Here is a 20,880-nt window from a genome sequence, read left to right as displayed (position 1 = left end):
AAATTATTGTGTGTTCCAGATCTTTTCCGAGAAACACATCATAAGGAAATTGAATCTAAGGGAGCTTTCTCATGGCGTTGTGTAAAAAAAAAAATCTTTTTTGGTAAGTTTATTTCAATATGTATTATTATTTATAATATATTATAATAGTTTCAATAAATTGACGATATGAGGATAAAATTGAAACTTTTTACTTCTTAGCTTTACTTTACAGTTTTGAGGTTAAAAATGAAAAAAATTGAAAAGAACTAAATTATTAACAATTTAGTTTTTATTTTTATATTCTAATATATTAATTTTTTTCTTTTCAGGATTATGTGAGGGAAAAGGGCACAATTTTTGAAAAAAAAGTATTGTTATATATGTAAATTCAGTGATTAAAAAATTTTTTTTTTATTTAAAAAATTAATAAAGTGATTTAGTGATATATTAACGATAAATTCAGTGCGTGAGAGTAAAACAAAATATTTATTTAAATAATTACAGTTTTAATAAATTAAATAAGGATCAATTTTTCAATACTTGATAATTCAATTTTTGAAATTCTTTTTTTTTTTGTAAACAATTTCTATGCATAATACAAAATTATTATTTATAAAAATTATGTGGAGAATAATTTTTTCTTAAATGAATTCATCAGATTTTTGTTAAATTGCTTCTCTTCTTTGATAATGAAGTATAAAATATTTTTTTCAAGTATATTAAAAATTTTTCATTTTATGTAATTATTTAAATATTTTATTTTATTAATTTCGTGTGATTTTGGTGTTTCTAAATTTTTGGAAGGATTCCAATCGGGCGACTTCAATTTCATTGTGAGGTAAAATTTTGCAAATTGATAAATATTTTGTAAAATAACTTTTTGATAAAGATTTTAATCTATTTTTATTTATTTATTTGAATTATTAATTTATTCATACATATAATGAATTATATATAAAATAAATATAAGTAATATAATGAATTAATTAATAATTTAATTTTTATTGAATTCAAATTCTAACGTCTTTTTTTGTACTTCTACAGGAGTTCTCTGATGAAGCAATGATTCTGCCCATGCGCCAGCACAGCAATCAGGGAGCGGTAAGTCCTTTCTTTTTTCAATTGGTTTTGTGTCCCAAACAAGTTGTAACATATTCAGTGAAATCTTACAGTGGCGGGCAAATTAAATTCAAGTAAATTTTAATTAATATAAATTATTTATTTTAATAATAATTATTTTCGATTTATTTATTTATAATCTTGTTTTTGTTTTATTTTTAATTATTAGGCACAATTATTATTTTAATCAATCAATATTAATAATTGAATTATTTAATTATTACAAATAACAATTATTTTACACTTTTTGAAATAATATTAAGATAAAGGAATGAGTTTAATTTTTATTCAAACAATTGTATGAAAATATTAGTTTATTAATTTTTGTCACCGTAAGACTTTTCTACATATTTTATTATTTATTTATTAACAATTAAAAACTTTAATTTAAAACATTGAATTATTGGAAAAAATTGTATAAAAGACAATTAAAATAAATAAATTAATTAAATCATATAAGTGAATGAACTTTAATTAATTTTTTATTTTAATTCTATATAAATGCAATTTTTTTTGTAATAATTTAATTTAGAATCATTATAATTATTTAAAAAAAAATCAAGTAATGAGTTTAAAAATTAAAATTACTTTTATTTTCCATAAAGAAATAAAAAAAATATAGTTTAACACAATTAAGCATAGACCCTTTCGAGTAAATATTTTGTATTTTTTTTATTACGAACATTATTTTACAAAGCAAAATCGTGTGACGATGATTGCGAGCTTTTGATAATGATGATATTCGGAGAAAGGTGGGGGTGGTATATGGATATAAGATGAACGTTGGGATGATTTTGAGTAATGATATATGGACCAAGTGAAAATGTGGATGGAAACATCAGCACATTAATATAAAAAGTACTCTTTGACAGACAGCGCGAGAATTAGGCCGGCACACGTTCATTCATACAATTGTTTCATTATTTCACAATTTTCTTTTTTGTTCACACAGTTGTTTTTTGTTTTTGTTTTTTTAATGTTCATTAAAGAATATTTTCTTTTTCTCAAGAAGTATGTGCAACGTCGCATTAAACTATCATTCACAAAATGCGAAATCTTTTATCAATTTGAAATCAAAATAAAATTTTTGTTAGGCAATTTACATTATTAAATCTGAATTAATTAAATTATTTTTTTGTATTATTGTTAAATTATAATAATTATTGTATAATAATTATATAATAATTATTTTAATTATAAATAAATTATTTGAAATTTAATTTAATTTAAATTTAATAAAATGTAAATTTTCTAAATTTGAATTTTATATATATTTGCTTCCCATTGATAAAATGTAAAAAAAAAAAAAAAACAATGAATAATTGTTATCTATAATTTACAACAGTTCTTTTCAAACTATATATAATATATAAATCAATTTTTTTAATAGTAATTTCTCTAATATTAAAATTTAAAGTCGCTCAAAACTTATGCCTATAAAAAATTGCAATGTGTCATATACGTAAATAATATATTTAAATGAAGACAAATTTTTCACTCTCGTGTTTTAATTATTGTTAATTACTATTTTAATACTAAAATGAAAAATAATAAGTTTAAACAAAAATGAGCATAAAAACTCATGTGTAATTTCACATCTAATCACAATTTAAACTAGAAATCTAAATATTTTTTTAATTCAGAGTATAAAAAATGTATGCCTGCAATCAATAACATCACGCAAATACATTGTATATATTCTAAACTGATCACACAATTTTTTCACTTTTTTCTTCATAATTTTGCAAGTGTCTTTATTTCTAATCAAAAAAAAAAAAAAAAATCAGACGAGCCTTTTTTTTAAAGTGTAGAGATTCAAACATTCCGCCTCGTGTTTCTCATGATGAATTTAATAGCAATGTTAATTATTTACAAATAATAATTATATTCAATAAATTATTATCTTTTTAATAATAATAATTGTTACACTGAAAAAAAAATTTATTTGATTCAAATACCGGTGTATTTGGTTATTATCAAATAAATATTTACTTGAATCAAATATTTCTTATTTGAATCAAATATATAATATTTGAATATTTATTTGATAATAACCAAATATACCGGTATTTGGATCAAATCAATTTTTTTTTTCAGTGTATTATAATAATTATTATTATTAATAACTAATATTATTGACTGTTAATTATTATTAATAGTTACTTATTTATAAGTTGATAATTCGCTCCAATGATATTTTATTTCTTCTTGTTGTTAAATTTCTTTTATAAGATTGAGAGACAATGGTTTCCACTAATTCAACAATCGATTAGCACAAATTATTTAGAAAATGCAAAAAAAAAAAAATTGAATTTTGAGAATTTTTTTCTATACGTATTATTTTAAAAGCTCTGTGGGTGGAGAAGAGTCATTTTTTTTTATAAACACAATTTAATTTTTGTGATTGAAATTTTTTTCTTTATTTAACAAAAAAAAATTGTTTGTAATATTTTTTAAATACTTAATACATTTTTTAAAAAATATTTGTTTAATACAATTGTTTAAAAATATTTGTTTAATACAATTGTTTAAAAATATTAATTATATAATTAATGGTAAAACTTATATTGTTATAAAAAAATTTTGCTATTGGATAATTTTTAGTATTCTCATTATAATGAGAAGGTATTAAATTTTAGAATGATTTACGAATAATGATTGGATGAAAAGACTCAGTCTCATGTCACACCCTGCAGAGCCGACGAGATATTATATACGATATAACACGTTACGCTAAACGACATAACTATTTTTTTTCTTTTTATTATTATTATTATTATTATTAATTATTAGTGGCAACTGGCAGACAATCAGACAATTTTGGCAGGCAATAGTGAACGTAAAATAAAATTCGAGCATACACAAATTTTCAACAGAATCTTTCTTTAAACATTCGCGCGTTATCCAGACCTTTTCTCGTACCTGTTCTCTTATTCTCTCTCTCTCTCTTTTTTTTTCTCTTGCTCTCCTGTTCTTGTATTCTTAAAATCTAATTAGTTTAGCTTAACGTTTCTATACGAATCTTATTAATATTATAGTACAGGTTTTGAATTACGCTGTAATGTAGGCTAAACTAATTCTACAATTTGCATTGCCTAAATGCGAATGCAATTATTTTCTCAGTTAATATTAGGAATATCGGCAGTGAAATTCCAATGATAGACGCGGTAGGCAGGCAATCAGTCCAGCAAAGTCTGTGGCACTTGCGCTGCTCCAATATAACATACAATATATATATATATATATATATATATATATATATATATATATATATATATATATATATATATATATATGTTAAAGTCGAATATTTTGGGGTGCCCCCGCAAAGTGAATTTTATTTTTTTATTTCCATTTTATTATCGCTGATGAAGGATTTGGAAAAAAAAAAAAAAAAAAATTAGGGAGGCACCCCAGAGCTCGTGTGAGGGAGCTTTCTCGAAATTTTATTCCCACCATGGCACCTTCGTCATCATGTTCACCATATATCTTTGTAAATACGTCGTCGCCTTTTTTTTTTTTTAAATCTTTATCTCTTCTTTATTTTGTTTCCTATTTTTTTTTTCTTTTTATCAAATTCTTGTCTTCCTCTTTTGTTTTACTTATCTTTTTGAAAAATAACTTTTGTACAATACTCGGTGTGACTGTTGCGCGCAATTATTTATTTATTTATTTTTTTTTGCGGAACGGCCGCTATCGTAGCATATATTTATTCTTTTTTTTTTAATATATATATATTTATAATAATGTTGGATCAATCGGAGAAACGGAAATCGGCTTCAAATTGTCCAAAACAGAAATATTACTAAGATTATAAATCACAAATGAAATCACAGACTTTCGTTGGTGGTTTGACAGAGTGGGAAAAAAAGGGGGTGGGGGCAAAAATTACAAGATCGTAGGCATTTCTGGGTAATGTTTGTGTTTTTTTTGTTTTTTTTTTTTTGCTGAGAGGAGAAAGGGGATTTTATCCCCCTTTATGGTTCATTCCCATCCATTCTCCTTGATCATGTGAGCAAGCTCTATGATAAACTTGCCTTCTTTGTATTTCTGACTTGATTCAAATGCGTGCTCCTGTAATTGAAATTTTTCTTTATATTATAATCTCTTTAATATATATTAATTCTAATTTCTAAAACATTCACTAAAAAAAAAAATATTCTAAATTTAAGATTAGAATCCGTTTTTTATTCTTATTTTTTTAATTCAAAAAGTGTTTTTTAAATTCAAGTATACTCCTTGGCGACAATAATTAAGTTGCAAGAAATAAAAAAATAAAAATGTATATTTGTCATCAATTATATTAATATTATTGATATTATATCTAATAAAAAATTATTCTCAGAACAAAATATTTCTCTGTAAAGTGCAAGTGAAAAAAAAATTGTCTCTTTTTAATTGATTGTTTGATAAAAGTTCTTAATCTATAAAACAATTTTTGAAAAAAAAAAAAATGAGATTTGTAATTAAGTAAAGTTTTTGCGTAAAAACCTCGATAAGTATTTATAGATTTATCTTTGTTATTCTTTGTTACTATCGTATTTTAAATATTTTGATATACTTTTTATATTCTTTTTCAGTCTTTAGGAATTCAAAAAAAAAAAATAAATAAATAAATAATTAGAAAAAAATTAGATATTAAGAAAAATCATGATTTTTATTGACACTTTATGTATAATAATTATGTAGTTGTGGTGTTGATTAAAATAATTTAATCAACATTATAACTAAATAATTATTAAAAAAATGTTTTAATAAAAAAAAATTTGTAAAAAGAGTTCAAAAAAAAAGTTTTCTAACATTTTTTTTTTAGAAACTTTTAAGCTTAAAAAAGGGTTTATTAAACTTTTTAGCACATTTTACTGGGAGAAAGAAATAAAAATTTTTAAATTTTATTGTCGCCAAGGGGTTAAAATTTTTTTTTTTTTTTTTTTTTCTTTTCAATTGAACTTACATATTTCCACCCTAAGGTGGTTTTACAGCATTCGCAATAGATATCAGCTACAGCATGGAGGCCGGTTAATAAAACTCGTTCCTCGGCAGGACCGCAACCCACATTCACCCTATTAGAAAAATTTCATTAAATTAATTATATAGACGAATGTCTAATTATAATAATAATTCTAAATATTAAAATTTTTTTTTGACTCTATTATCATTAATAAATGGGACTTGATTATAATTAATTTAATATAGTTAATAATCGGTTTTAAGATTCGCGTGAGAATATGTAGTTTTTTTTTTTTTTTAACTTACACAGAATTAAAGAGGTAAGCACGTCCTTGACTGCCTTGGAAGGACTAAAAATAGAGAAAGAAAACAAATTTGAGATAAAGAAATACAATGAAGGGCGGCAAGTCTTTGTGTATTTATAATAAATGGAGTATCTAAATTCAATTAGAGAAAAAATTATTCATTAAAAATTTTTTTAAATGAAACCAAAAAAAAGAATTAATTAAAGATTCACGTAAATGAAAATTCAGTTCATTTAGAAATATTTATTATTTATAATATAAAATTTCCATACAGTCACTCAGAGAAAAGGTTTTTTTTTTTTTTTGAACCAAATATACCATTTTTTTTTGTATTGAAATTTTTTTTATTTAAAACAAAATTTGTTTGATACAAATGAAATGCTGGATCAAATAAATAATTACTAAATATTTATTTGATTTAAATAAACCTTTTGGTTTTTATTTGATGAAATTTTTCGAACGAAGAAAGAATTTGATTGAGCCAAATAAACTTTTTAATTGAATTAAAAATTTGGTTTATTGTATTTATTATTTTGTATTATTTATTTAATTAATTGTTAACTAAAATTATTATTAATAATTAAAATTAATAATATATTATTATAAAAATTAATATTATTAATTATTATTATTAAATTATTATTTATTAAAATTAATATTTATTATTAAACAAATGAATTAATAATTTAGTATTTTTTATGAGTGATGGAAATTCGAAAAGGGGGCTTTTTTTTTCTTTGTTTCGGGATATTAGAAAATTGTTTGCAAGTTTATAATAATTATTAATAAGTCACCTTAGAAATGAGTTCGTCGTGATTGGCGAGGTGAGCACGGCAGTGAATACAGGAATAAGTGCGATGGCATGAGGGCAGGTACGCTTGAAAAGTTTTGACCATGATGGCTTATCCAGATAAGTTAAACGTTTTGCCCTCTTTCTCCTCCTCCTCCTCCTCCACTTACTTCTCGCAGGACACTGAGGTTTGTTCAGTAAATTTAATTAAGCTTGCTGGTAACCAGTATAACAAGACTCCCTTTGTATTCTTCGCGGGGTGTTGGTGCAGTAGTGGCCCCGTTCACCGCCGCTTCGTACTCCGATCAGCTGTTGAGCTGGTTCAGACAGCGCCGGTTCGGGGACACCTGTAATTTAATTAAAATTTCACTAATCAATTTACAATATTTCTTCTATTTTTTTTTTTTTTCTCTCTTTTTCTTTATTTGCAATACACTCTCTTTTTAATCCAGTTTCAATGATAGAACAAGAAATGTCTATACGAAACATGTATACCTATATATCGGAAAAACGGATTTCATTCGTATAGTTTCAAAACAATTTCTTTAATTGAATCAAGTTTTCAATTGAGTTTTTTTTTTCTCTCTTATAATCGTTTTCTATACATTTTCACATGAATAGAAAATAATTTGTTCCAATTTTTTCCCTTTCTTTTTTTCATAAAAAATTCCCTCCCCCTTCCTCTTTCAATTAATGTTAATTCTCATCCTAAATAAATAATAAAAAATTAAAAAAATAAGTGATTCTATTCACTCTTTGAAGCGTCTAAATTTGTAAATATAATAAATGATAATTTTCTTTTTTTTTTTCATAAAAAATAGTATATTTATTATCAAACGGTTGATGCGCATATATGCAATATTTAGGAGAATTTTAATTAGTGTATACAATAAAAGATATTCTTTTGCGCCTTGAGCTGAATTTTAAAACTTTATATTTAATTAATAATAATATAAGATTGAAATAATGTTTAACTAAAAATATAAAATATACAGCAAAAAAAATAAATTTTAAATTTAATTAATTAATATTAATAATAATTCGAGGGGGAATTTACTCAGGTAGTCAAGTGTACACTCTTCCTGTAATACTTGTGTAATAACGTGTAATACCGTGTAATAATGCGTTATTACGGAGCTGTAATAACACAAAAAAGTCTCTAATATCTCTGTAATAATGTGTAATACTCTGTAATAACGTGTAATAATTGGTAATAAGGGTAATATGAGGTGTATTACCGGTAGTCAAGTGTACACGTTTTTAACTATAGTAAATTCTCCCTCGGTAATAATTATTAATACTATTAATTATTTTGTCCTTTTTGTAAATTATAAGTAATAATTATATATTTTATAGATTTTATATTTTATATTATTATTATATTAAATTCCGTTCAATTTTTTTTTTTCTATTAAAAATTGAAGAAATTGATAAAAAAATTGCTGGCGGAAGTGAAAGGATTTAAAAAAAAGTAACTCATGGTTAGATACAAGAACTATGTGTATATATATAATAGTTAGATGCAAAACAAAGGAAAACGGTGAATCTTTCTTGTGCGGGTATTACGTCGAACCTGCAAAGCGCAATAATCTCGCTACAATTAAACGGACTTTCAATTTTGAAGCGCAATAATAATCTGTCATTCATACAAGTTAGATTGTGTTAACACGTGTCAACACCTGTTAAAAAAAAAAAAAAAAAAAATATACAAGGTCTTCATTGTGTTCTTATCTTTATAATATATATAAGAGAAAATGTATCTCTCTCCTCTCTAAACATTTAAGCAATGAGTTTTAAACAAATTTCTCGAATAGTCAATTCTCTTTTTTCTTCTTCTTCTTCTTCTTATTTTTTTTTCTCCATTCGAACCAAAAATAAAAAATTTAAAGCTATATAAAATTGAGCAAGAAGATGAAAACTTTTTTTTTTTTTATATAATCGAGTCATCGCACTAATACTTTTTATACAAGCTCTCAAGATATATAACTTTCTCTCCTGAAAGCTCACGAAGTCTCGTTAAAAATTTAACGTTCATTTTCAAGTTGCCTTTGAAATCATTTCGTTTGATATATTATATAGCATTGTTAATTTTGTTTTTTTTTTTTTCGCCAGGGATATATAACTTTCTATCGAATATGCAATTTTTCAGAAAATTGACATTTAATAATATTGGAAAAAAAAATTGTTATGCAATTGTTTTATGTTCAATGATTCAGTGCTCTTGAATGAAAAAAAAAATAATAATCTTCCAGTTATATATGGAAATTTTCTAAACATGAGTTATTTTTAAAAATTGATATTTTTTCTGTATTAATATGCAGATTTTTATAAAATAGTCATAAAGTTTTATACATTATGGAAATAAATTATAAAGTAATTATATAAAATATTATTATCATATTATTAATATAGTATTATTTTTTATTTATAATTATTATTATTATTATTATTATTATTATTATTATTATTATTATTATTATTATTATTATTGCTATTATTTTTAAAAAAACTTGGAAAAAAGAAAACTGAATTTCCGAAAGAGTAAATCTTTCCTAACAAAGGTTATTGATCTCACGTGCCAACAAATTTCAGAAAATAAATAATGAAGTGTCAATGATGGCAAAATATATATTGTAAATAAAATAAATAGTGAAGAATAGTTATTTGTTATAGAAATTGCAATAAATTTTTATTAATAAATAAATAAAGGGGCTTTTGCAATTATATACATGTAATTTCGGCTAAAATATATTTTTGTGTGGGTGTGAAGATTCTTGGAAAAAGCCAACATCGCGTTAGAGTTATACATGAGGGTGTAGAGTTCACGGGTTCAATTCCCTTTGCCACCTCCAAAATATCCAGAAAAAAAAAACTCTGTGGGGGGTCGTCGCTCTAGCGATTTTCCACACATACTTTGATATCAACGAACAAACAAGTTTGCGAATTGAGATCCTTTATATATATATATATAGGATAAAAAAGAAAAAGAAACTTGTGACTACTTCCTGTATTGATTTTGCGATTAAGCGTCAAAGAGTGTTAATTGTCTTCCTTACAATTACTATTTTTTTTCCACTTGTATCGTAAAAATTATAAATCCGATATTTCATAAATTCCACTCTGTAATTACTTACAAATTATATATTTTTTTTAAATAAATTTTTATATTGAATTATTTTTTTTTTTTTTATAGATTTGATCGTATTTTTATTTCTATAATTATAAATAAAAACAATGTTTATTTAATTAAAATCTAAAGTATTGTGTGTGGCGAGGTCGTTTTTATATAAAAAAAAGGCTTATTGATTTTTTTGAATCTAAAATTACAAATACATTAAAAAAAAAAAAAAAAAATGAAAGAACATTAAAGCGAAACTAACTTGTATATATTTGGTTCAACCTTCAATCTGTTATCTTGCTAGAAAATGATTATTGGTTTAAAGGAGGAATTAATAAAATGTTTTACTCAGCAATAAACGTTATCCAAAGAATGAAAGCGTAGATTCGCAGAAGGATATACACAAAGCGTCTAATACGATTGGAAAATATAAAGTGGAGATACTACTATACTACTCGTCACAACGCATATGCGTCAAGGTTAGCCAGAAGTGTATTAATGCATCTGAAGTTATCTTCTCTAACAATTTATGTTTTCTTTGTTCGAAATAAAATTCAATTAAATTTGAATATAAGAAAACCACTTTTTTTTCAAATGTCCAAAAAAAAAAATAAAAAAAAGAATTTTTTTTCGACGAGTTTTTTAAATAGAAAAAAGGAAAATTAAAGAAAATAAAAATTTACACAAATGAAAATATATTAACGCAAGATAAATGAAAAAATATTGATTTTTGATATAGAAATTTTGAAAATAGAAAAAAAAAATTTTGGATACAAAAACGATAAATAAATAAAGAAATAATAATAATAAATTTCATCGAAACGAGTCAGGGACAAAAGAAATGTAGAATTATTGATCATTCATGAACTACCAAATCTACGTTGAATTTTTATGAATTTCTGATGTTTATGATGAAAAATTATATATTGTAATCTGCTTACAAAAGAGACGTGTATATAATATGCATATATTTGTACATTTTTGGATTGACCGTGAAAATTTGAAAAAAAGAAAATCAGAATTTGAAATCACACAATCTAATTAATAAATAAAAGATAGGCTTGTAATTTGCATCAATTTTACATTTGTTTCATTAACATAAAATACATATAAATAAAGTAGAATGAAAAATTGTCGCAACTTTTCAAAGTACTTTAAGTATATAAATATAAGTTAACAAATCTTGTTTGAAAATAATTTTAATTCTTTTTTTTTAATGAAATTAATTTTTAAAAATTTCTAATTTTAAAATTAGAAAAAAAATATTTTTTTTAGAACAAAAAATTAATTTTTTTTTATATATTAATGAAATTTTCATTATAATGTCCAAATAAATAATATATCTGAAAGTTTTTTCTTTTTTTTTTTTTATAATAATAATTTATAAACTTGACTTAAATATTGGAATTGTGACGCCACACATGTTTAGAAAATATTTATACTATTGCAACAATTGACGTCATTATAAATATAGATTGTGAATAACAGTATAATTATTTAATATTATTTGCAACTAATATTTTTAAAGTTTCTATAACATTCGTTGGGAAAATTATACTTATAACAATATTATTTAACAAATTAGTAATTTTAATAAAATAAAGTTATATAAAAATTTGGTAAACAGAGCATAAAAGCAAACAGAAATCTCTTTGCATAAGAGATATCGTGAAATGTAAATAACTTTTTTCAAATTTTTTATTATTCATCCACATATATATATATATATATATATATATATATATATATATATTTTAGTATCTTATCGTTTGTTCAAATCTTTCTTTACTTGAGTCAAACACGGAAATTCATATCAGTTCGACTTCTGATAGACAATGATAATTGTTTATGTTTAGTTAAAATTACAATACACAGTCACTTTTTTTTTTTATAAAAAGAATGTAAATATTTGTATTAGAAAATGTTTTCTTACTTTCCTTGTACTGGTTAAATAGTAACTTGTCAAAATAAATATGTTTTATTGAAAATAAAATAATAATAATAATAATCCATAATAATAATAATAATAATAATAATAATAATAATATAAATAATATTTAGAAATGAAAAAATTAAGAAGGAAAAAATAGTTTTTTAATGATGACATTTTGTTAAATAACTTATGAACTTTCTTTTATTGATAACCTATACAATGTTTTTATAAAAAAAATATATAAAGTTCACTGTGTGTTAAATAAAACATATTTTTACTTTTATTAGTAATATTATGTGTGTACCTTAAACGCTTCAGTAAGCACGTTTTCACTGATATAGATACTATTTTACATTTAACGGGTCGTGTGCCAAATGTAGTAAAATTAATTTTCTTTTATTTATAAATATCGAAAAAAAATATATATATATATATTAATTTTTTCCATTGGATCGTCTTTTGAAAATATATATTTATTTTACAAGAATATTTTAAAAATTGCCCAATATGAAATGTAAATGAAATTGAATCAAGTATTATGAATAAATGAATATTTAATGAATTAATTTATATATGAATAATATTTAATTAACTGAATATTCAATATTTCACTTTCGTTTCTTTTACAATTTATTGAAGGTTTTTTTATTATTATTATTATTATTTTTTTTGTTTTGTAAATATTAGTCCAATATTGTTATTGTCACATTAATATTGAATATTTATATAAATTAATTTAAAAATATATCAAAAATTAATATGAAGTTTCAATGGAGGAAATTATTAATAAATGAGTGGAATAAAATTTTTGTAAATTAATTTTTTTTAAAAATAGACGTATAAAAAAATGAAGAGGGATGTTATTTTTATAACCAGTTGAAAACTAATACGTGTGAGAAAAAAATATGTTTGCTCCTCTTTTTAGCGTTTGATATAGAGGAATAAAACATTATAAGTGATCAAACTTGTTATGAGATGAAATCAAAATTTATTAACATTTTTTTTTTTTTTTTTTTTAATCATGTATTTCAAAGTTACAAGAGAATTTTGCATATACGGTTCAAGAAATATATTTTAACGGTGTTTCTGAAACAAGTTTGAACAGTTGTATTATGTCTTCAAAATGTGGTTTGCGTTTTATAAATAACTCGATTTATTATTCATATTTAAAAAAGTAAACCATATTTTTTACACGAGACAAAAAATTAAATAATAACAATGCAATATTAGGAAAAAATGTAAAATAAAAGAAAAAAAAATACAATTTTATTAAGGGAATAATTTTTGACGTGACAACGTCTTATTTCGAAATAATCAAGTATATTTGAATCAAATAAATTTTTTTTCAGTTTAAGTACAAAATAAATACTAAATAAAAATTTTTAAATATACTTTAATTAATTAAAAAAGACGTTGTAATGATCAAAATTCTGAATACAGTTTTAATTTTTAAAAATTTCAAAACAAGAAAATAAAATATTTTTCTTTGGGTGCGTATTATAACTTTTTTCAAGTTTAATTATTTATAAATATATATATATATATTCTATTCCATTCATTAATATTAATTCTACAAGGACCTTCGTAATTTAAAATAGATCTATATTTTTTTCATTTAGTGAGGTGTTTACATGTTACGTTTAGATCTTAGATATTCATATACTATAATAGTATTCAGTTAAATGAAACGACTTTATAAAATTATTCTCAATTTAATAGTTATACATTACTATTGATAAACAATTAAACTTAATCGATTAAAATGATAATTATAACATACAATGTCTTAATGAAAATAATTTTACAAAAAATTTAAAAAAAAAAACGTAGAAAAAAAATTATTAATTTTATTATTATTAATTAATTAAGATAATAATAGCAATTATTAAATATTTTTTTTAGTTAATATAGTAGAAAAAAAGAGATCTAAAATAATTATATATATATATATTCGCCCCCCTGCGCGCTTCGCGCTCCAACCCCCTGTTTTTTTATTGTTTTTGTAGATATTTGAGTTAATGTTTTGCCAATTTTTGGTATTTAAAACTATTATTAATATTTTATTATTTATTTCTTTAAATGTTATTTACAATTTTTATTAACAATAATTTTTATTATTTTTAATTTTCAAAACAAAATTTATCTAATTTTTTAAATTTTCCAGCTAAAATTTGACCTACATTTACGGTTATGTTCGTTTTTTTAGTCATTTTCCTTCAAAGTTGGACCTAAATTTTGAGGTTATGTTTATTTCATTGTCTTTTTGCGCCAAATTTTGAGGTTATGTTTGATTCTTGGTCGTTTCCCGCCAAAATAACTTAACCTTAAAATTTACTTCAATTTCGGCGGAAAATCCACATTTTCCACCTACATTTACGGTTATGTTCGTTTTTTTTTGGTCATTTTCCTTCAAAGTTGGACCTAAATTTTGAGGTTATGTTTGTTTCATTGTCTTTTTGCGCCAAATTTTGAGGTTATGTTTGTTTCTTGGTCGTTTCTCGCCAAAATAACTTAACCTTAAAATTTACTTCAATTTCGGCGGAAAATCCACCCCCCTTTTCAATGTAAGGAAGAAGGGGATGGGGGGAGGGGGGCTTGCGACTATATTCACAGTCTTGAAACGAACATAACCTTTAAATTCAGGTCATTTTTGGCGGAAAATCCACCTCCACTTGTGCGGGCTATATTGAAAGTCTTGAAATGAACATAATCTCAAAATTTATGTCATTTTTGGTGGGAAATACGGAGAGAGATGAGAGAAGGGGTGAAGGACTTGCTGCTCTATTCAGAGTCCTGAAACAAACATAACCTCAAAATTTAGGTCACTTTTGGCGGGAAATACGGTGAGAGGGGAGGACTTTTGGCTCTATTCAGTTTTGAAACGAACATAACCACAAAATTTATGTCATTTTTGGCGGGAGAGGGGGGACTTGCGGCTATATTTAGAGGCTTGAAACAAACATAACTTCAAAATTTAGATGATTTTTTGTGGGAAATACGGAGAGAGGAGAAGGGAGGGGTGGAGGACATGCAGCTCTATTCAGATTCTTGAAACGAACATAACCTTAAAATTTAGGTCATTTTTTGCGAGGGAGGGGCTATATTCATATGGGTCATTCCATATCAAGTGTAACCAACCATTGTACTATCCATGTCAAAAACATGGCTAACCCAAAAAAAAACATGGGTTGGGTAGACTTGACATGGAATGACCCATCTTTGTCAAAATTTCTGAATCAGCGGCGGCTAAATCTTTTTATAATATACTCTCTAAATCTGAATTAGTAAAAATGTTTACTAATTTGAATTAGTGACTCATTTTTTGCTTCTGAATTAGTTAACTTTTACTAATTGCTTGTAAAAGTTACTAATAATTAGTAAAAATTTTACTAATTTAGAAGCAAAAAGTGAGTTTACTAATTCAAATTAGTAAACATTTTTACTAATTCAGATTTAGAGAGTATAGAGTGATACTCTCTTAAATCTGAATTAATAGTTTTCTACTAATAAAAGAATGCGGATTCGTTTACCAATTAAATTAGTAACAGTTTTGCGACTCTTTTTTAGTAGAAAACTACTAATTGCTAGTAGAAAACTACTAATTCATGGAGTAAATCGGCTTACTAATTTGAAATAGTAAAAAATACGACTTACTCCATATGAATTAGTAGTTTTCTACTAGCAATTAGTAGTTTTTTTTTTACTACAAATTAGTCTAAACTGTTACTAATTTAATTGGTAAACGAATCCGCACTCTTTTATTAGTAGAAAACTACTAATTCAAATTTAAAGAGTATATATTACATATATGAAATTAAATTGCGATATAAAGGCGTTAAATATATTCGTGATTCTTGTTTTTGTCATTATCTCTTTATGCAAGATCATATGGAGAAGAGCATCGACCTTGATACGAAAAGACCTTTACATAAAGATAGCATTCTCACTCTGTAAGCATATGTTTGAAAGTATCTGTCAATGCTTTAATACACTGCATTTGTTTCATTTGAATGACATGTTCCTTTGAAAAGCACGTGTGCTGTCTTTGGTACTCGACACTTTCTTTATAAATAGAAAAGGGACAATTCTCATATTATAACGCAAGAGATCATAATTTTACCATATATAATTAACATCTAATTTAATTATTATATAATAATAATAATAATAATAATAATAATAATAATAATAATAATAATTTATAAGTACAGTAATTAATAATTGCGTTAAATTTTTTTTTTGGTGGGGAGGGGGCAAGTCAAGTATATATATTTTGCTGCTAATTACTGTACAGTAATTACGATTTTGCGAAACGATTTTCAACTAATTTCAAGTTTGTCATTAAAAAAAGAATCTTCTGGGACAATATATGCGTGAATGAAGTAATTCTCAAGAGACAGTTCCTTATTTGAATTCATGAAACTTAATTATTGCTGAGAAAATTTCTCACAATGGAGTATTATTATTTTAATTCAATAGAGAAGAAATAAAAAAAAAAAAAAAAAAAAAAAAACAAAAAGTAACTAATTCAATCAATCAAATTTAAAAATTTTTTCCTTTATTTTTCTATAATGAAAATTAGTTATTTTTTATATTAATTACTGAAGTAAAAAATCAGTTAAGATTTTACTAACAATTAGTTATTTTTAACTAAAATTATTATTATTATTATATTATTAATAATAGATGGTAAAATAAAGTAAAATAATTCAGATTTAGAGAGTGTATAACAAGTTTGGTAACAATTGTATCAATTTTTTATTTTTCCACCATATTTGATCTGTTATTTTGAAATTATAAAAACTAGGTTCTGATTCGTAATCAGTGACTTCATTGTAATTTAAACTCGTTTAATTTTTTCTTCTTCTGTTCCCTCCCCCCCCCCCTCCCCACCTCTCTCTTGAATTTCTCGAAACTCGCTGCGGCGCTTGCAAGTACTGTACTGGGAATACTATAAAAGGTCAAAGAGCCCGACCCACGTCCCACCCCAGGTTTCTAGGAAGTTTCTCATTAATTCGTCGATATCGACGCGGTATATAAAGATCGTTGAATGTATTTGTGAGTTTCTATGCACTATATATATATATATAAACGATTGCAAGCGTAGGATATATAACAGACAGCTGACAGCGAGATCAGCTGTAAACGTATACACAAAGCAACTTCGTCCAACAGGTTCACGTGTATATATATATATATATATATATTTTTTTTTTTTCAAGCGTTTCACTCACAAAGAGAGAAGGTTTTCCTCTGCGAGGGCACCTGCGGTTAGTGACAAGCATCAAGAGATGGATGCTGGTTCAGTGCAGTTTAAATAAACATAGGATGGGAGGGGAGGTAGGAGGATGAGGAGAAGGAGGCAAAGAGGATCTGAGCGGATGCGAGTCTATTTTATTTCAGGTCATTGTCCGTTGTTGCTTCATGTTCTTAATTTTGCCCTTATTGAGATTTCTCAACCTCATCTGACTCTAATAATAACAATTCCATGTGGCAAATGACACATTTATATGGTAATTGTTCATTTAAATGATAATCGTATAGGTTTCCTCAAAATGAAAGAATAACGCCGTAAAATAACGAAGACATTGTTTAATAACAAAAAAACTTATAATAATATTGTGCGTTCTTTGTTACAGAAAGTTGTATTATTTCATATAAATATACATTGAGTTTCATTCAATTATATAGTTTTTGATTTCTGTGAATTTGGCAGATTATGCCATAAATTTTGTTTCATGATTTTAGAAATGGCAATGGTTTTCTTTAGAATAGGATCAATTTGCATATAAAAAGTAGATAGAGAAAGTGTTTTTCGTTTTCATCAACTTATTATATAGTTTATTGTTAAAACTGTTGGTTTCTTTTGACCTGGCACATGTATGACCACAATCCACTTAGGCTCTATTCATATATATATATATATATATATATATATAAATACAATAAATCGATTACACACCGGCAATAACGTGACCCAAATCTCATTACATTTTAAATATGTGAAAAAAAAGAAGGTATATTATAATGTCTATTTTTTACTTGTCTAAAGACATATTATACAATTTTTATAATTGTATCTAAATTGAATGCATGCAATACATATTAAAATGTGAGTTAGATGATCTGCTATTATAAAAGCCATATCTAACTGTCACTTTCATGTTGCTAGGTTGCTATCGAGTGAAGCGCGTCTGCGTCAAGAATCGCGGCCGATATATGTTCATAAACATGTATGTATCTCCAAATTGGGGTAGGTCAGGAGGAATTTGCCTCTTAAATTAAAATGTATATACCTATAAGCGAACATTTGTTTTTCAATAATGAGTTTTTTTTTTAATTTCATATTTTTTATTAGAATTTTTTAAAATACTAATATTGGCCTTCCGTGTCACGAAAAGAAAACTTATTAACAATAAGAAAATATAAATAGAACCTTTATCAATAGTTGTTTATTGATTCAAAATAATATGCTACAGACTTTAGACTATTTTTTATTGTAGTTCTGAAAATGACTTACAATAGTTTTCGTGCTTTTCGAAAGGAAAAAATTAAAATAATATATAGTGAATTTTGAGGGGAAAAAAAAGCGATTGATAATTATCTATATATCTGTGTGTATATATGTCGGAGATATAATATAGTTGTGACAAATAGATTTTTGTTTAGATTTCGGATATTGAAAGAGCCTAAGCTCAAAGTTTTCATGGAGTTAAAATTCTGTTTGTTTAATATTAAATTTTAACAGTTAATTCTTATAATTGGAATTTGATATTGAAAATTTCAAAATTTTAACTCAATCAAAACTTGTGATGCAAATTTAAGCGTAGGCACTTTTAAAATAAAAACTAGAAACATGATTGAAAAGATTAGAAATTTACATTTGAAAAAGTTGTGTATGTATCTTTGTTGTACCTTGTAATTTATATCATAACAATCATGATCTAATTTCTAAAATCTGAGTTAGAAAATTGATTTTTTTATAGACTATTTTGTAATTGTTTTCGAAACAATGGATACGTTATCTGTTGTAATATTTGAGTTCGCGCACAGATTTCTCGTGATGATGGAAAGAGATTAGCCTCTCTCTCTCTTGTTCGAAGTCAGCTGTGAATGTATACAAAACAGAAATGCGCGTCTTATACTGGTCGAAATGCGTGTCGCGCGGCGCTTGAACGTAAACATCCGCCAACTCTATATGAAAAATTTGATTGTCCCAAATATTGGAACAATGAAAACATAAAAGCTTTTAATTCTTCACAATCAATGGATTTGTTCAACATCAGTTGAAGAAGAAATAAGTCCTAGGGCAAGTAAAAATAAATAACGAGGGCATGTCTCTTTTGACATTGTCGAGAGAAAAAGAAAAAGAGAGAGATAGATAGAAGCATTTTCAATGTGGAGTAACGAGATCAGAATTGTATTGCAGAATGCCCGACCTCATTGGATTATAACAAACAGACAAAAGTTGAATTGACATTATAAGTTGAATAGATAGTTGTACAGTGCAAAAATTTTCCAAGTGACAAATTGTTTTATAATGAGTTTAATAAAAATAAAATTGCGAACCAAAAAGAAAACAAAAACATTTCTGAATTTGGAACATCTGAAAAATTGAACTTGGCAACTGACAGTAGTCGCATAAGCTGTGAATGTATATAAATGATTAAAAATATTTTTGCACTTTAAATATCACTTTCTTTTTTGCAATATAAACTGGTATAAGAAAACAAGATTTAAAAAAAAAAACACACACACAATTGCGTAGTTAGAGGAGAAATCGAGCGTCATTGTCTCCCGCTGCGAAGATTTGATATATATATATATATATATATATATATATATATTGTCATAGAATTTTAATTTGTTTATTTTCAATTTTTGGGGAAAATTTTCCTCTTAATGCATTTTTTGTAGAAAAAATAAATGAAAAAAAATGAAACATTCGAAACAGGGGCAAAATGGCCAAACAAAGACGCGTGTAAGGAGTTTCAGGATTAAAAAAAAAAATAAATAAATAAAAAACAAAAACTGATATTACGCACCTCCATATGCATCCGTAACTTCGGCAGCGAGCAACGCCAAGTATTGTTGATGCTGTTGTCCAGTCTTTTAGCACGTATCACGGTTTCCTTTTCGCGCAATGCCACGAAAAGCAACAACTCGTTTTAATCATGCCTAACACGACAAAGCTGTCGCATTCAGCAAGCACCGTACTGCTGATCGCTCACAGCGTTGTTCGATTTATTTCGGTACGTCCGCACTCAGCAGGCGGGACATAGAATGCCATTTGCGCATGAGCATTACGCTGTGAGAATTTGCGGACATCACCACTAGTTGGCGCCACTGGCTTGGCAACAATAATATTGGCCGATGGGAGATTCTCTTAAGGGGGCCATTGCCCCCCCCCCTCCCGGAAATTGACCCCCTTGATTACAGTCGATAATAGTTTATTATATATCAAAATGTTGATGATATTAGGTCCTTTAAATGATGATGATGAGGATAATAAATCTCAAATACATGTTTTCTGTAAGATATGATGATGATGATAGGTCATTGCCTTAATGTAAATAGATATATGTTAGAATAAATTTTATGATGATAATTTCTGGATGATATGATAGAGGAGAATAAGATCAGATCGTTTTCGATTTTTTTTTTTAGATCTTTAGTTGATGAT

At 25.1% G+C, this 20,880-nt stretch overlaps 1 protein-coding gene across 1 annotated transcript; it reads right to left on the bottom strand.

The window, feature by feature from the left end:
- Positions 1 to 1,754: 1,754 nt before the first annotated feature.
- Positions 1,755 to 20,473, bottom strand: LOC127284171 (protein yippee-like 1). Its single transcript, XM_051309487.1, has 5 exons — positions 20,243 to 20,473; positions 7,151 to 7,493; positions 6,358 to 6,401; positions 6,056 to 6,164; positions 1,755 to 5,175 (listed from the first exon to the last, which is right to left on the bottom strand). Exons 2-5 carry the CDS (start codon positions 7,250 to 7,252, stop codon positions 5,086 to 5,088), a joined length of 345 nt encoding a protein of 114 aa, XP_051165444.1. The 5' UTR covers positions 7,253 to 7,493; positions 20,243 to 20,473; the 3' UTR covers positions 1,755 to 5,085.
- Positions 20,474 to 20,880: the final 407 nt, after the last annotated feature.

Source organism: Leptopilina boulardi, unplaced genomic scaffold (genome assembly GCF_019393585.1).
Source record: "Leptopilina boulardi isolate dan_hultmark-lab unplaced genomic scaffold, ZJU_Lbou_2.1 LbouV2_32, whole genome shotgun sequence".
Taxonomy (NCBI): Eukaryota; Metazoa; Arthropoda; class Insecta; order Hymenoptera; family Figitidae; genus Leptopilina; species Leptopilina boulardi.
The sequence above is the reverse complement of the archived record's forward strand: the minus strand, read 5'-3'. Positions and strand labels throughout refer to the sequence as shown.

What these genes read in the sequence shown, in the direction of transcription:
- LOC127284171 (XM_051309487.1), bottom strand. Translation starts at nt 7,252, where the DNA reads ATGGTCAAAACTTTTCAAGCGTACCTGCCCTCATGCCATCGCACTTAT. An exon ending in ACGACGAACTCATTTCTAAG is followed by an intron (nt 6,402 to 7,150) that starts GTGACTTATTAA and finishes CTCTATTTTTAG; the next exon opens with TCCTTCCAAGGCAGTCAAGG. An exon ending in GCTTACCTCTTTAATTCTGT is followed by an intron (nt 6,165 to 6,357) that starts GTAAGTTAAAAA and finishes TTTTTCTAATAG; the next exon opens with GGTGAATGTGGGTTGCGGTC.